At 40.4% G+C, this 18879-nt stretch overlaps 1 protein-coding gene across 4 annotated transcripts in view; it reads right to left on the reverse strand.

Annotated features, from left to right (window-relative positions):
• Nucleotides 1-16982, reverse strand: part of gatad2ab (GATA zinc finger domain containing 2Ab) — a 33348-nt gene extending 16366 nt beyond the window's left edge. Inside the window, exon 1 of one of the 4 annotated variants that reach the window (XM_086282922.1) lies at nucleotides 16788-16982. Coding sequence is in view for 1 of the 4 variants with exons in the window: in XM_086282921.1 (XP_086139047.1) it covers nucleotides 1366-1400 (35 nt within the window). In the remaining 3 variants the exon portion in view is untranslated. Of the gene's footprint in view, nucleotides 1-1365; nucleotides 1452-16445; nucleotides 16572-16629; nucleotides 16744-16787 lie in introns of those variants that run through there. The other 3 variants (XM_086282925.1, XM_086282923.1, XM_086282921.1) reach the window with 3 other exon arrangements.
• Between the last annotated feature and the right edge of the window lie 1897 nt (nucleotides 16983-18879).

An 18879-nucleotide genomic window follows, 5' to 3' on the forward strand; every position in this document is an offset into this window, starting at 1 on the left:
TTGAAATACTTGTGATATAATTACGACAGTATATCACATTCCCCCAATGTACATTATTTGTAACACAGTAGCGCCTTATTTTATTTATCTGGGGCATTACTTCGACACAACTTCACTTGCATGACTGATCTTTTTTTTTTTAGTTAAATCTCTGCGACCTGACACATCACTCTAATGAGGCAAATAGACCCAAGCTACAGGAGCAAAATGCCGCATGCTGCCTACCAGAGCCACTCACCCTAGATATGGAGGTTTAGGGTTTGTTTTTTTTCTTGTGAGTTTTTGAACTGTTATCTGTATTACTTAAGTAATATCACATTATATTGCATAGATATTCTTCCTAACCATGCCATTGCTTGTAATTCACTAATAATATTTTATATATTTTTTCCCTACTACATGCTACATTGTTAGGACAAAAGGAAAAATAAAGTAACAAAGAGGAATTCCACAAAAGACACTATAATGTAGACAAACATCTCTTTATGAATATTCCAGCTGTAAAACATAACACTTAAAGAACTGCACTGTGAGGTGGAAATATGAAACTGCTTTTCAGCAATTTCTACAAAACACTTTTCCCCAAGACTGCAGTTTGTTCCAACAATTCATCTCTGTAAATTTGGCTCAAATTTAATTTTAAGACAAAGGCATCCCTGACTCTTTGCAAGACGTTGAGCTGAGATGTTGGCAAAAAGTACGCCAAAAAAAAATATTAAAAACAAAATAAAAATACATACAGTGCAGTTAAAAATTCAGGTTTGTTTGCATACGTCTGCACTCTCCTCTGGTACGCAGCAAAGACAGATGTGCCCTGCCGTACCACCACAGGACACAAAGGCCATTTATCTGCCAGAGATGACAGCTTGCGTGTGGGTGTATACATACCACACACACTGCTTCAGAAATCACAGTTTAAGCAGTAAGGATGTGAAAATGGTAGTCGCACCTTGCTCGCACTTTAACAGTGGTGGTGAACCATGTAACATAGAAAATGACTATATTCCTTTGGGACAGTGCAGTCACATCTCAACATCACTAAGATGGATGTGTCTCCTTGTTTCCCCAACTAGAGACACATGGCTACCTTTGTCCCAGAAGACATGGACAGCATCATGAATCGAATACTTAATGTAATGATGTACTGCTGCTAAGCAACACGGGGGGGGGGGGGGGGGGGGGGGCAAAAACAATGGTTCTACATGCACATGTGATGTGTATACACTTGAGGCTAACTGGTAGTAATTTATATTCACTGTTGTATCAAACCCCATTATTCATGCTTAGTCTTAAGCAACACACTTCACCTGCACTATCCACAACCATTTCTATAGCATATGATTCAGAGGAGCATCAAGCAAATACCAGGTGTTACTGAGCAGGTAGGATCTGAGCTGCATCACCTCTTCACTACCACCGAGGCCTGGAAAAAGTCCATCTATACCAGTGACAGTCAAAAGGGCTGAAAGGCAGAAAATAAACACTAATAAATCAAATTAGGATTGTAATAAGATGCATCCAAGAGCTTCACTTATAACACAATATGACAGACTATCTGAAGAGTCGGATTATGCTGGATATTAGTGTGTGGAATGAGCAATTGCAATTAACTGCCCCCCCCAAAAAAAAAAAAAATCTTTGATCAATTAACCATTAGCACTTAGTGCACATTTCATGTTCCCACAGCTCCATGTATCACTTACGTAAAATCAACTGAAACTAACAATACAGTCCTACAAACAGGTCTGACTTGCCAGTCAGCAAAACCATTGGGAGATGGCTGAAGGAAACCAGTACCACAAGTCCCATTACCTGGGACTGCATAACCAAGACTATCAGTTAATAATAATAATAATAATAAATTGCATTTATATAGCGCTTTTCGGGACCCCTCAAAGCGCTTTACAATACCACTATTCATTCACTCTCACATTCACACAGTTCTGCATCCATGTCCAAAATGATTGATCAAAATGCTGCAAGTATGCCGACCACTGTTACTATATATAGTTTGTCATTCCCACTTTTAGCAGAAATTATTTTGCATATTTAGCAAAGCATTTTTAGAAACAAATTATTATGATTTCATTAAATCATATTCAGAATGTAAGAAGGGGCTCTCACTCTCGGACATACCTGGACTTGTTTCATTCTTGTGCATTCTATTACTGATATTGTCATATGACACCTATATATGACGTAAAACTTTAAACCAGTATTATCTGCCAAAACGGTATTGCAAAGTCTTCGTCTGAGCTCCGATTGCAGAAATTTTAAATGGCAACCAATTATGCTCTTAGGTTAGTAAAATATTTGCTGCCAAAGAAGAACACATTCACCCAACAAGATTAAAAACAGTGCACTTTGTTAAGAATGCACTATCCACATGTCTTAGCCACAGACCATAAATAAAGGATGTACAACACCCATTTACTTGTAGCCTACAAGTCTTGATATTCAGACATTCACCATGGTTGGTTGCCAGTTAGACCTAACTGCCAACTACAAAGTAGGGCTGGGCCATATTATACCGTTCACGGTAATACCGGTATAATGTTAGGCAACGATAGGAAAATGAAATATCGCGATAGAATGGGAGTAAAACGCGCATGCGCAGTGCCTTTGTTTTCAAACGCACATGGCCGATTGTTGAGTGAAACAGATGAACCAGAATTGGTTTGTAAAAATGGTGCAACTTCCGTGATGTGGAACTGGTTTGGTGTTTGTCCGTCAGATACACGACAAAGCACATTTTTTTTGCAGAACATGCAAGCGGCCGTTGTTATTGTCATATTTGTCGGACTAAGATGCTCTTAAATCTGGGAGTAATCTGGGTCCTAAACTCCGTATGCTTCAGGTCAAACAACACTGCAGCGTCACTTAGAGTTAAAAACTGTCTAAATTCTTTCATCATCAGCATTGCTGCTTTACCAGGTGTAACTATAAAGTTTAACTTCCAGGCATCCATGAAAACAAAAGTTATTACATTTAACGGAGTTAGAAGTTAGCAGGAAGCTAGCGGAAGTTAGCTCGCTAGTTTCGCTAGTTACCTAAGCATGATATTGCTGTTCTGACTGAGAGATTTCTGAAAAAAATCAAACGTACAGCTCTGCTATCACTTCCAACATAAATGAAGACAGGAAACTAAACAGCAGTGACGTTTGTAGGGTTACTGAAGTTGGGCTAGCTAGTATATAATGATGTGCTACGTGATCGCTAGCGACACAGCTATGTTAGCATAACATAAACAGTGAAGCTGGAGGACGAACACTAACACTTTTCCACTTATAAAAGTTAACGTGAAGGTTCTTCATGGTTAGAGACAAATGCAATCGCATGGCAGGATGCTGTAAACGGACCAAACTTCAGTCAGGAGAACAACTGAGATAATCCATCCACAATACGAGGTTAGTCATTAATATACTGCAACAACATGGGAATAGAGCCGCTGCCAGAGAATTCAACATTAATGAATCAATGGTACAGAAGTGGAGGAAGCAAGAAGAATGAGTTTAATAAAGTTTGATTTATCTGACTGCTTTGTTTCGCTTAATGTGCCTTATAATCCCGTGCACCTTACGGTCCGAAAAATGCGTACTGCACACTGCAGTTTAATGTTGCAAAGCACCTATTTTTAACTTCAGTGGATATTATATATGGTTATGCTCAGGATATGTCAGCCCATTTCTACTGGAAATGCCTTTTGGTTAAACTTTCAGCAAGGAATTTGCATTTGCACTGTTACATTTTTATAAAGCTTTAATGTACATAAAAACCAGCTTCTTGTTTAAGTGAAAATAAATGGAAGGTTGTCTTTTTGCGCTAGTAATGTTGTGGAGTTGTATTTTGTCTCGCATCAATTATATCGTCGGTTATATCGTTATCGCAAATTTTCAAATATATATCGTGATAAATATTTTTGGCCATATCGCCCTGCTCTACTACAAAGTAACACATATGTGGGCATGGCTAGACCACAGGGGGTCCATTTCATATTTCAAACATTAAGATCTAAAAAAACAAAACAACCCCCCCCCCAAAAAAAACAAAACAAAACCAACACCACATTTTTAAGAAATTACAGGCTAAATACAATGGACAATTACTTAACTACTCATTTAATATGGATATTGACCCAGCACTTTACAATTAATGCATTCATGCTGGTGTAAACAACATCATGAGGATTCATCTCTTTTATATTAAAAGGGCACAACCAACAAAAAAACCCCGAAATGACAAGAAGATGAGGAAGAGGTTAGATGAGCACCAGCTAGTGATTAGTTATCTGTGTCTGTTTTTCTCAGGAGACTGTAGAGGATGAGTGGATGCATGTCTCTCTCATTTCCCCCAGAATAATAAGGCCTGAGGGCAAAGTAGATTTTGGACTGAAACAAAAACAACGCAAGTGAGTGAGACCGGATATCTCTGATTCTCACACAATTTGAATTATAAAACAAATTAAAATCTTTGTGCCAAAGCGTTTGCTTCTCAAATGCCACCAAAAGGGCTTGAGTAAATAAATACATTTAATACATGCACAATTCTGCACAAGTGCCGTGTAGGCTAACAAACCTGCTATCTGGGCATGTAGTGCGGAGGGATAAAATACAGTTGCGTAAAAGCAATGGAAATCTTGTGACCTGGACTGACACATCACGTTTTATTCTCAGTCGGAGCTTCTATTTTGCCCAGCAGTTCACAGGGACAGATCAATGGCAAAGACTCATGCCCTCAGGTAGCATGCTAGCCTCTCATCTCCAGCACTGTAATGATCTCTCCCACTGGGAATGGACTCAGCCAAGCAACATTAACAGCCATTTAAAAAAACTGGGGCTTTTCAATTGTGTCCTTAGGGTTCAGTACAAGGGGAAACAACAATTATACTCTCCAATAAAAGCAATACGACTATAGATTATTACTGTGCAATAAAAGCCAATCAGTAACTGTTTCATATGTAGCTAATGAGCCCTGGCCTTTGTAATATTAAACTTAAACTGCCAGTTACCATACTGTGAGATATGACCAAGTGATGATCTTAAATTAAAGCAATTACTTACTAAATGCCATCATAAAAACTTTATTTTAAAAAAAAAAATTAACGAAGTAAACATATTTTCAAAAATGGCACCTCCCTTTTCCTTTAGGATCTACATAATCTTTGGAATAATAACAACAACAACAACAACAACAACAACAACAACAGATGAGGCTACCTATGCTAATCTGTGCACCAGGCTAGGAGTGGGGGCAGGGACCCAGCTGAGGTGGTGCCATGGTTGGGGGAGGGAGAAGGGTGCAGACCGCGTGTGGTTAGCTGAGCCATAATCTCACTGTACCCAAGTGAAAAATACTCTTCCTTGTCTTCTCTCTCTCTCACACACACGTACACTCTTCGTCCTTCCCTCTACCCTTCCCTTTCTCACTCACACACACACTCTCCTCAGTTCTTCTGTTATAGGCTCGCCAGCCCGTAAGTGTGTGTATGCCCCTACTGGTTGTGTCCTGCACGCCAAGGGTTAAGCCCCTGCCATTTTAACGCCACTGACAGATCAGACCATTAGGGTGTTACCTAACAAAATGGAAGCCTTTAACCCTGAATCTGCCAGACTGCTTCTGAGTGAGAGTGTGTGTGTGTGTGTGTGTGTGTGTGTGTGTGTGTGTGTGTGTGTGTGTGTGTGTGTGTGTGTGTGTGTGTGTGCGCGCGCGCGCAAGTGAGAACCAGAGCCACACAGAGCCCTGTGTGTCTCCACCTGGATTCTCCCTCAGCAACATGACGACAAGGACAACAACGGTAAGTCCAGGTAAAGGAAAACAGACTTCTGTACATGATCTCTCTCACACACAGACACAGAATGGCTGTTTGTATGAGGAAGACACACTTTTTCATGTATTCTCATCAAGACCGCTAAGAAATAAGTGCACATATTCTCACTGCCCACATCTCATCTGGATTTTGATAAGAAAACACAGACAGAATGTGCAATTAAATAAAAATAAATAACGAGCAATCATTTCACACAGTTAACAGAAAATTAACAGAGCCTCAAGCAACAACAACGTCGAAATCATGAAAGTCTAAGAAACACTAACATCTCAGTTAATGCTTAAGCAGTCTTCTCAAACTCCTAATCACAAAATTACTGGATACATTTTCAACCATTAATGTTTACTTTCTATAATAAAAAGGAATCACTAAATGTTTTCAAAACTCCTAGACAGGGATAATCTCCAATTTCAGCCAAATTGCTTCCAAATGGTTACTCCATAATCCTGTAAAACCAGAAGCACATACCCACATACAGAAGGAGGGCCAGGACACACGCAGACTGCTATCAGATTACATTTCTCAGAAATGAATGGTAGCAGGAAGTGCCCAGAGTACAGGGGGGAAAGAGCTTAAAGGGTGCTCAAAAAAATAAATAAAAAATACAGTGTCCCAAAATCCACAACGTGAGTGCAACATCTGTGCACAATGTTGAAGAACAACCAGGTAAATTACATTTGGGTTTTTGAGTAGCTATACTTCTGAGTTAGAAAAGCAAATCATCAGGTTTCATAAGATCTTGATTAGGTGGGGTTCAAACAACAGGAAACCACAGAAAATAAAACATTTTGAAGTATAGCTGAGAAATCAAAATGTCAGTAGGCACATTCAGGCTGCACTTCAGACATGAAAGAAAACTCATCTGAAGCAAAGATTTGCACAGGCATAGTGCACGGCAGTTACAGATTTGGTTATGTGAATGACTAGAGCAGCATCGAAAAAGAAAAACTGAAGTCTTACACAAAACACAATCACCACACTAACCTTCTCATTCATATGTCATGCATGGAGGAAAACTATTGTTTATTAGTCTTTGGAATGAAAGAGTAATTAATGGAAATGAAAATGCTATATGAATGGATATGATAGCTGATATGCCAGAACTTGTTAGCCTTGTTGATTGAATGATATAAATAAAAGGAGAAGTTCAAAAACAAGAATATGGCACCCATATCCTGTCTCTTTTTCCTGATATTCCAGAGTAACTTGTTTAGTACACAGAAATCTAAAACTAAACCAGTACAACAAGGATTTTCTACCTTTGGAAGAACAACCATCACCCTAGGGCTGTGCGATATGACCAAAATCTCATATCCCGATATAAGACATTATCGTCCCGATAACGATATAAATCACAAAAATTTAACATTTTCTGTAAATTCTGTGAATCTTGGGCAGCTCGACGTTTCCAGCTGGCCGTAGTGTACCTGGAGTCAAGTGTTTTAACCGATGCATGAAACGATACATTTTTAGACATAAGTTGTAACAGCCGCTGTTTTCTTTGTGAGTATTTATTACACGGCGTGCTGCAGGGAAAAGCCTGTTCTAATGTTTGAGTCTAAGGTTTATTTTTTAAGCACCTGACAGGCCTTTTTTGCTTCTCATCCGTAAATACTCTGCATACTCTTTCACGTGACTCCGTTTATTTTGAAAAGTCTCAACAGGATCTTGAGCTTATTTGTGAAAGGTTTATGTAGGAAATAAACAAGCGGACACGCGATGGTTTTACCATCGTTGTTGCAAACGACAACACATAAAAACAGGCGCTTGTCCGCCTGTAGTGTGGTTTCTCTTATTAGATATAAGAGAAAGACCATCAAAACAATGAAAAAAATATTGCCATAAACAGTTTATTTTACGACACCACGAAACAAACGATAGCGTAAAATGAAACGATAGACGTTTCTATATTGTCATCCGATCTCTCTCTCATATATATCCAGAAGAGCGCAGCACTGGGAACAGCTAAGATACTGCGCAGGACCCTCCTTATATCAAACAGCCCTACATCATCCAGCATCTAATTGATGGTGAAGTTTTAATTGAAGAAAAAAAAAAAAAAAGGATATAAACCACATTCACACATGAACTCCCAATTTCGTTTCGAAGAATCACTCCATGACAATGAAGTCTCAAAGTAGCACACAACAACAGATTGTCCACTTTACACTAGTCCTCAATACTGGAAATAGATGAGGGTGGTGCAAGGGCAAAGGGTGACCACTTGCTAGTTGTGAATTCAACCAGCCCATTATTATGGTGATGTGATTATTCTCACATCACCATGAATTGGTGTAGTTGGACTTTAAACTGTCTTTAATTTGCCATCTCGTACAATGTCCAGTCCGGCTGCATAAGACATTTGTGTTCACCTATGCACTTCTTTGGTAATCAGGAAATGTTCAGAATTACAGAGCATTTTTGAAAACAGCTTTCAAGACATTCAGTCAGTTTATGTGTAGCTCTGTAATGGTCAATGGTCACTAACTAGTTGTCATTCTGCAAAATATGTTTTTGCCCCCCCACCGATATCATTCGGTTAGCATACGTCTTTGACCCTGCTTACAGTGTGTGGAAGAGGGATTCAAATTCAAAATCTTTCCCGAGTTGACCCTTTCAAAATTACAGCATCAACACACCCAGAATCCACAATAGGTGTGGCGTTAAGCATGTCTGTTTGACTTTTTAAACCACACCCAGTATCTCGTCACTCTTTAGTTGGCCCCACATATTTGGTCAGATTCTTCTTTACTTGTGCTATGACAAGTCTGTTTACAGGTGGGAGGAATATCATTAAAGTACTAAATGACAGGAGGCGTGGGCTTTCACATGTAGCTGTGCAATATCATGTTGCAGTTAGGATATACTGCATACATTTTGCATTTAAAACAGCTCACATAAGTGCAAGTAATATGGGTAACTGCCCTTTTAAACATAAGGTAAACCTATCATTACCCTTTATATAATCATTTATTTTTAACCTACATACAAATACTCATAACTAAAGTGTGCCATTTTAAGCCATACTCCACCAAAAGTGTTATCCCGAAGTATCAAACACCTGACTTCTGTGAAAGACCTCCATACTAAAATTTCACTCTGGTGCCACTCCTTTATGTGACACCAAAAAAAAAAAAAAAGCGTGACAAAGATGTTAAAGCATGTGATTAACAGTTTCAAATGGTTTTTGAATACACAGATACGACTTGCAGGGTACAAGGGTTAATCTCCTGTTTGACTGTGTTCAATTTTGACAATGTCTTCTCACTTTTAGATTAGTAGACTAAGTTGATTATTTTTCCCTTTCATTCATTGACCAGTAAGCATGTCCAAAGCAGTATACATAGTTGGAATAGACACTTTTTGGTTAAGATCTTCTTTCATGCATCTCTCATGTCTTGCCTGCCTTATTAGCTGAGTGAAGCACTTTCAGAGGTGCTAGGAGCAAAGTATGACTTGACAGTATGTTTAAGCACATGGTTTAAAAAAAAAAAAGAAAGAAAAAAAAAAGAAAAAAGAAAGCCTTCTGATGTTAGCTGGCAGCATTAGGTAGGGATCCAGGAATATTTCTCCCAAAACACATACCTATACTGGCCTTTATGGACTGATATAGGATTATCTGCAAATAACATGACATTTAACCGATGTTAGTAGCATATGTTTCTGTTGCGTCACATCAATTTTATGCAGCCTGAATGTTCAAAGAGTGTGATAAGGATGTAAAAGAATGAAGTAGGAATGACACTGAGCTTCTGGGAAGATAACTTAATTTTTATGTAATGTGATGCGGGATAAGACAATGTGTGGACCATCACACAGTACTCTGACACAAATTCAAACATTTGAGAACCACTTTTACAATCATTTACCTGGTGTTACACTGTAAATTCCATCTGGTTCTTCATCCTGTTCCCTTTACAAACCCTATCCACAGATGGGACTTTACAAACCTGATCCATATCTACTAGAGAAACCTGACTCTGCAAATCATAATTTGGGTAAGTGGCCACGCTGTTCAAACTTCCACAGCCAATGTTATTAACCTTTGGTTTGATTACTTTGATGCCAGGCAGATAGTGCACTAATGAAATGACATGTACATAGAATTCACAATTCAGCCATGTGGCAGGAAGGCAGCCAGAACCGTTTGTCCCCTCTTGGACTCATGCCTTGATACAACATGTATCCAAGTTGCCGGCTGGTCTACTTGATGCACTGAGAGTTTGAGAACTGTCACTTTAACCCTGTCCCCATAATAGAACCAGCTGTAAGAGCCAGCCTGAGAAGAAAAAGAAAGTGTATTTCATAAACTGCCTTCCTTATAATGGAAGCGGTACCCATTTTAGGCAACATAGTGTTCATGTAGGCAATCAAAGAGAAGTATTATTTCCATTAGCAATGTTGAAATGTTACTAGATACTCTAAGTAAAAATACCAAATCCATCTTAAAGTCTTGAGAATATGATTGGTTGCAGAAGAAAAAATAAGTATTACCTAACCTTAAATTAACTTAGGGTGTTTAGTTGTGGATGTGGCCAGTCAGACAGCATGCATGTGCTACATGTAGGCAGCATCCAGTGTCTGGGAACCCCCCCCCCCCATTAAACGCATATTACTGTAAGTGTTGCATGAATTCAAAATAAGGAAATGTGGTTGAAGCACACAGCAACACTGAAGAGGAGCAAAACTGGACGCTCTCACTCAATACCACATGGCCATGCAGTAAATAGTTATTTTTAGAGATGTTAAGTAGAGATAGGAATATACTGAAAGCCACAATACATATCAAACCCTATTATGGAAACTGAAATGTTACATTTTAGTTTCTCACTCATCTCAAGGTTCTTTCTTCATCGTGTAGTATAAAGTTTAAAGTGGAATTAAAAAGTCAAATGGGTTAGTTTCATTAAACACAGTGCCAAACTTATCAGTCAACAAACTGTACTTTAAACTGTTTGAGTGATCTCATTGCAAGAACATATGCATGATGGAGTCCAACGCGGTAAACAAGAAATCGTTCAGTTCAAACAGTGCAGGATTCCTCTACAGAGGCCAAAGAATTCCTTAAGGCCTTTGGGTGGGAACCCCTGGCTGATATGTTGATGCCTGTTCTCCAACATCTAGCACAACTACCAGAAAGACAATTTCTTAGAAGAGCTTAAAAATATTCAGATTTATGGAGAAAAAAAAAAAACACTTTAGAAAAACAATGCAAAATTAATCTTATTGTGGCAAGCAAGCAAAGGATGCAAGACTGTCAAGAATTGAAAGCAAGATGGCAAAGGGAACTACTCCTACACCACAGGACGTGAATTTTCACTATTTGACATCTTTAACTCACTTGTGAGTAGATTACCTCTGATGACATCACTGAGACAAAAAACATAAAACAATACGTCCTGATCTTTCATTCACACAATGCTTGACAGCAGATAGGCGACTGATTCTACTGAGACTTGATAGTCTCACCAGCACTTCCTGTTAGCCGTCTCAAAATGTCTGGCCTCAAACTAAACCTGACTGACAGCTGCGATAAACTGTTACACTGGGTGATTGAGATACTATTAACAATCCTCTAAAGCTATTGACTAAGCCCATTTAAAAAACAAAAGAATCTGTGTTCATCAAATCATATATTCTTTCATATAGAATTTTTTGTTTTGTGTTTTCATTTATAATAAATAAATTAAAAAAAATTAAAAAAATTTAAAAAAAAGCAGCTCTCATCTGAGACATTTCATGCCTTGAATTACCTCAGATGTAAAGCCACACCTTTGCCTCTCTCACTACGTAGACATTTACGACATGCAAACTAGTACCTGCCTCTGACCTCAGCTGCACTCACGTTCTCTTGCAAGGTGAAGGGAGAGACAGCAATGGTCCACACTCTGGGTGTGTAGTTGAGCAGAAGAGCAAAAAACAATGCTTAATTTATAAAACAGGAAGCACATGAAGAGCATGCTAATCAGGCATGCCAGGAGAGGGAAAAAGTCACACAGCACATTTGTTTAAAAAAAGGAAAAACAAACAAACAAAAAAAAAATCCACAAAAACAAGACTGCATCAGACAGTGAACAAGTGCTAGCCAATAAGAAACTAAATTAATGGGCCATCAAAATCAAAGTATTTAGATTAAACTTATTAACTTTAAACTGCATGCAGATATACATGTTTCAGTCTTTAATTTCCTCACCTCTAACACCTTTGGAATGGGATGCTGTCATCTACTGCCAAATTAAAGTGTGGATCTGTTATTTTGCTTTTGTGGCATTCAAGAATTGAGAAAAGTTATGCATTTATAGCACCAGTGAAATCAAATTGATCAAATCGCATTCATGTTCTCTCCTCCACTCTGCAATGCATCTTTGTGTAACAGTTAAACACACACATGGAGCAGAATGAAAGGAAACATGGAAATGTTGAAACAGACAGCACAGCAGAAAAGCAAAATACAGTACAGCGCTAATAATGTTGTCGTCTGGCAGCACAAACGAACCAGCTGCTAGTTAACGAGAGACACCCGGAATGGCTAACCGAAGGTCGAACGGTCCTGATCCCCAAGGAGGAACCGGTCCCATCCAACTACCGACCAATAACCTGCCTCAGTACTACATGGAAGCTCCTGTCAGGCATCATATCGGCTAAGATGAACAGGCACATGGGTCAATACATGAGTGGGGCACAGAAAGGGATTGGCAAGAATACCAGAGGCGCAAAACACCAGCTACTGGTAGACAGAACAATCAGCCGAGACTGCAAGACCAGACTGACCAACCTGTGCACTGCCTGGATTGATTACAAGAAGGCCTATGACTCAATGCCCCACAGCTGGATACTGGAATGCTTAGAATTGTACAAGATCAACAGGACCCTAAGAGCCTTCATCAGGAACTCAATGGGGATGTGGCGTACAACACTAGAGGCCAACTCCAAGCCCATAGCACAAGTCACCATCAAGTGCGGGATCTACCAAGGAGATGCTCTGTCCCCACTGCTGTTCTGCATAGGCCTGAACCCCTTCAGTGAGATCATTAACAAGATTGGCTACGGATACCGACTACGGAACGGAGCAGTTGTCAGCCACCTCCTGTACATGGATGACATCAAGCTGTATGCCAAGAGTGAACGAGACATCGATTCACTGACCCACACTACCAGACTATACAGCAATGACATTGGAATGTCGTTCGGACTGGAGAAGTGTAGTCGAATGGTAACAAAGAGAGGGAAGGTAGTCAGAACTGAGGGGATTGAACTACCAGAAGGCAACATTGCAGACACAGAGGACAGTTACAAGTACCTGGGGATCCCGCAGGCGAATGGGAACCATGAAGAGGCCGCTAGAAAGGCTGCAACCACCAAGTACCTGCAGAGGGTCAGGCAAGTCCTGAGGAGTCAGCTGAACGGTAAGAACAAGATCCGGGCCATCAACACCTACACCCTGCCCGTGATCAGGTACCCTGCTGGGGTAATAGGCTGGCCAAAGGAGGAGATAGAAGCCACTGACATAAAGACAAGAAAGCTCCTTACCATGCATGGAGGGTTTCACCCCAAGTCCAGCACCCTGAGGCTGTACGCTAAGCGGAAGGAAGGGGGCCGGGAACTGGTGAGTGTCAGCACCACAGTCCAGGATGAGACAACAAACATCCAAGAATACATTGGGAAGATGGCCCCAACTGACTGAGTGCTCAGTGAATACCTCAGGCAGCAGAAACCCAAGAAAGAGGAGGGAGATGAGGAACCATCATGGAAGGACAGGGCCCTGCACGGTATGTACCATCGGCAGATAGAGGAGGTGGCTGATATCCAGAAATCCTACCAGTGGCTGGACAAAGCTGGACTGAAAGACAGCACAGAGGCACTAATCATGGCAGCACAAGAACAAGCTCTAAGTACAAGATCCATAGAGGCTGGGGTCTATCACACCAGGCAAGACCCCAGGTGCAGGCTGTGTAAAGATGCCCCAGAGACAATCCAGCACATAACAGCAGGGTGCAAGATGCTAGCAGGCAAGGCATACATGGAACGCCATAACCAAGTGGCCGGCATAGTGTACAGGAACATCTGTGCCGAGTATAACCTGGAAGTCCCGAGGTCAAAATGGGAGATGCCCCCAAGGGTGATGGAGAATGACCGAGCTAAGATCCTGTGGGACTTCCAGATACAGACGGACAAAATGGTGGTGGTAGACAAACAGAAGAAGACGGCCGTAGTGATCGATGTAGCGGTTCCGAATGACAGCAATATCAGGAAGAAGGAACACGAGAAGCTGGAGAAATACCAAGGGCTCAGAGAAGAGCTCGAGAGGATGTGGAGGGTGAAGGTAACAGTGGTCCCCGTGGTAATCGGAGCACTAGGTGCAGTGACTCCCAAGCTAGGCGAGTGGCTCCAGCACATCCTGGGAACAACATCGGAGATCTCTGTCCAGAAGAGCGCAGTCCTGGGAACAGCTAAGATACTGCGCAGGACCCTCAAGCTCCCAGGCCTCTGGTAGAGGACCCGAGCTTGAAGGATAAACCGCCCGCAGGGGCGTGCTGGGTGTTTTTTTATATATAATCATCATTATATACAGTTAATGAAGGTCGCCGGTTCGATCCCTGGGCTCTCTGGCCTGGTCGTTGTGCCCTTGGGCAAGACACTTTACCCATCTTGCCTACTGGTGTTGGCCAGAGGGGCCGATGGCACGATATGGCAGCCTCGCTGTCAGTCTGCCCCAGGGCAGCTGTGGCTACAACTGTAGCTTGCCTCCACCAGTGTATGAATGTGAGAGTGAATGAATAGTGGTATTGTAAAGCGCTTTGGGTGCCTTGAAAAGCGCTATATAAATCCAACCCATTATTATTATTATTATTATTATTATTAAAGACTTAATCTTAAACACCTCAGTCAGATATGGAAAGTGGGAAGAATTCAGACATACAACCCTGAGAAGATGTATTGCTTAAAGTCACTAGAACAAAGACTAAGGATGAGGACTAAGAATATCTTTAATTTCTGTAACTTACTGTCTATTGTCATCATTAAAAAGGCTGCAATACCTTTTAATGTTTTCGTGATTACCATAAATTCACAATAGAACGTTAAGGATGGTCAAGTAAAATCAAGACTTCATTTGGAACCATTAAAAAAATAACCACGGGCAAAAACTGTATTCTGATGCTTTACTTTCATGCTAAACAATTCACAGATTCACAAGTGGGGAAAAAAAAACTGCTACAATAAGATTAAGTTCCAGACACCAGTAAACTCCAAGGCTAACTCTAACCAAAATAAACTTAACAATGACAAAGACAAGCAAGGCACCCTGGAGCCTTGAAAATGGCAAAAGCAAAAATATATTTATGGTTGGTGGAAAATAGACATGTATCTTAAAATGGTTCAATCCCTGTGTGGCAGAATATGAGAGGATCTCGAGTCATGCCTGTCTAGTTACATCATGGGCCTTGGCCATCATAAAAGACCCCCCCCCACGCAAAAATAAAAAAATCACTAGCCAAGAGTGCCAACTGTTTGCTTGCAGTAAAAGTAGGCTACTTGCACAACAAAGGTGCAGCTTAGGAGACACACCTCAAAGTCAAGTGAAACAAAACTAACTTACCCACTGGAATAACATGACCCACAGTTCCCAGATTGCTGAGGATAAGGCCGCCTTTAAGCATAAAGTCTCCGACACCAAGACCAGGTAGCGTGACTGCGAGGCTTGATGATTAAGAAGCGTCTCACAATTATCCTCAAATGATTAAAATAGCAGGCACGCCTTTAAACGCCTGACTTCAACGGGAAATGAACGGTACAGCAACTGGAGAGTGTGCCCTTAACCTGACTGTAAGACGTTTCATGTCATACATTAAGTGGTATGATTTTTATCTGACTTACACAAACATTCCTATTCCGGTTTAAAAGAATAAAAGTAGGCGTTTAAGTTTACCACGGTTTGGTGTGGGTGTTTGATACCAAGCTGTCGTGGACACACCAACCCGACGGAGGCATTACCGTCCACCATTACGCCTCCATAAAAAGGCTTTTCACGGTTGAGCTAATCTGACAAAGTTCTTAGATCAATGGCTCATAAAGCCATGCCCATCTGCCTTTGAAAAGGCACAGCAGGTTTAACCTTATTCGGTGGCAATACTGGTTATGATGTTCATAAACTTCAGTGACTCAACTTTGCCCAAAAGAAAAGCTGCCCATTTTCAACTAACCCACCAAACAACAACAAGCTATCGCATGCTAACGTTAACTTGGCTTGCCAACAACAACCTGTCCATCTGTCCGGCTACTAAACCAGCGGCTAACTATCACGAGCTAACAGCCCATTGTGATTATCATCAGTTTCAGAAATTAGAGGAAATAAGCTCAACCCTGCAGCCCTTGCTCCTTTGAATATTGTGGCAAAAGTGTGATTTTTGTAGCACCGATGTCTGTGCAAATAGCGATACACGACAGACAATGAAACCGACCTCGTCTCAAGTGAGCAGCTAGTGTTACAAGGCTAGCTAAGGGAGCTAAGTTAGCCTGCTAACGCCATCTCCCCGGCCACTAGTCTGATGGCAGACAGTCGCTAAATTTATTCACAAACAATCGAGCGTTAATTACATACAGAAAATGACAGTTTTACCTCAGCGTTCTGCAGCTTCAACCTAGGTGAATAAACACACTCCCTTACATTATTTACTAATATCAGTGCATCCATGTACAAGTTTTGCTGGGAAGTTTGGTTAATATTTTTGTACTTTCGAAGCTGGTGCACTCAGTACGTAAGTGTGTGTGTATGTGTAGCTGAGCGACACACATACTATTACCTTGCACGTTAGCTGAGATCAAGCTACGCTAGCTAGCTTAACTTAGGTTAGCTGAGCTAACACCGAAAGAGAAACTTCCGTCGTCGTCATGTTTTAATTGAAAATTAAAAACCCTAAATTACGTTACATACTAATGAAATAGCGCTGCGCGAACTTACAGAGTCTAGGAGGATCTTGGCTGAATTCCCCCCGTAATTTTAAGTTGTCTGTTGCGACTGTTTAGCTGGCTTCAGTGTAAAAAATCCCGGGGATCCCCTCTCCTCTGTCCGCTGCCACTCCGGCTGCCAGATAATGTAATGAGCCACCACACAGGCGGCGTCATGCTGCGTTCATACACACCTCGGAAATGCTAAGAGCTCAGAGAGAAAGGAAATGATGCGTTTGAACACACTCCACTGACGTACTGCAAAAGAGGTGAAAGTAAAAGCAATTGCAACAGAATTATGGAATGAGAACTTTAAACAATCAGACCGACATAAAATCGGTGTATAGCAATAATTATAATGGGAAGAAAAAGAATTGCTTTGGCAATATTGCTTTTAGAAACATGCCATTAAGCATATTTGAAATGAGAAAAAGACTACCATTACTATCACAATCCACTTTCTGAGAACTGATTATATTATATCATGTTTTATGTATTGTTAAAAAAAAGTTTGAGTCTATAGTTCCATGTAATGTTTCACTATTCCTGGAACGTTTCCTGAAGGTCATATTTTTCAGCAGCAAAACTCCCCAGAGGTCATCTGAAAGTCTAACAAAACAAAACCAAACAAAAGAAAAGAAAAGAAAACGTTCTTGGAAGTTTACTTCCGTTCAACAGTTAAAACCCTTCGGGGAAGATTCGCAAAAGACTTTCTATTCTTCAGAGAATAAATAAAAATTATTCAGTAAATATTTTCTAAAGCTTTCACACACACAAAGAGACAGCATGTCCCTAACATGTCTCTAACAAGGTTGAAAACAGTTTTACTTTCAGAGAAAATATTCTAAAAGTGATTTTATATTTCACAAAGATACCTTTAATAGTCAGCTTCTACAGTGGGATTCACAGCAAAAACAGATTGTGCCATCCTTTTTATGGTGAGTCTGAACAGATATAGGTGTTTCACTATACACGCTAGTTCCTGCTCTTTCAGACTGCTCATTTCTGAGGTTCTCTGGGTTAGCCAATTGCTGAAGTACAGTCCAGAGGCAGAAGCACATCATGTGACAAAGATTACCCAGGCTACTAATCTACTGCCATAAGCTTTGGAGCTGTTGTGTGAGTTTATAATGGTATCCCCTTTAACTGTAAGCATGCAGGCCTGTTTAAACTGACCTCATAATAATCCCCTCTGACTGTCATTTCATCTGTGGGATAATAGTGACCACAATGTGTTTTTTTCCAAGTTTATCACTATTTCAGCTGCTCTACAGGCGCTGTTACATGCAGCAAAAGAGTCACAGAAGCAGCCACCTTGTCTTGTCACACTTTTCTGTATTAACTAATTAAACAGGTGCAGGAAGAGATGTAGGTACAAAGGTCCTTACAAGTTGGATAGCTACACAGTTAATCCTAGTATTTGTCATGCTTTGAATTTGTGCTTTGAAAATCCCAAAGGATAGATACATGAGTAAGATTATACTTAGCTACACACAGGCCTCATAACTTGTTAAAAAGACACTTCTGAGAGGTGCAAATGAACATTTTTCCAGTGAGATTGCAGGAGCCATATTCAGTCTTATAGTCAGACAAAAAAAGGAGTGGCAGTTTTAGTTTAGAAATTTGGGAAAATGTTTATAAGAATTATTTTAGGTAAAAGTGCTAAAAGCTACATTTTATTTTTTTTAACTCTGAAATTACATTGAACGAAAACCTTAGCACCATCGAAGGGTTAGTAATAAAACAGACTAACACCAACTCTTACCACTACAACAAACTATAGGTAACACTGACAAATTATTGTTCTGGGAAAGCATTTATTACATGGCATGTCATGTGGATGTTACTTTGACACCTTGCACCCTAAACATTGCTGTAGAGCAAGCACCCTCACCATAAACCCAGCACACTGCAAAAAGTACTTAGGAAAGTTTTAAGGAAGAATAAAACAAGTCCAAGGCGTGGATTGAGTAGTTGACTGAGGAGCCAACTGATGAGCCCAAACCAAGGATGATCCAGAGAAATTACGCTCACATCCCAGTGTGTCATAAGTAACTATCAAAGCTGCACCAGGGGGAACTACACAAAATTAGAGAAGTGGTTTT

The sequence above is a fragment of the Aulonocara sp. 'chitande type north' Nkhata Bay genome, linkage group LG23 (genome assembly GCF_057382095.1).
Source record: "Aulonocara sp. 'chitande type north' Nkhata Bay isolate Kocher_YH1m ecotype deep benthic linkage group LG23, A_spYH_male_GT1.1, whole genome shotgun sequence".
In the NCBI taxonomy this organism is placed as follows: domain Eukaryota; kingdom Metazoa; phylum Chordata; class Actinopteri; order Cichliformes; family Cichlidae; genus Aulonocara; species Aulonocara sp. 'chitande type north' Nkhata Bay.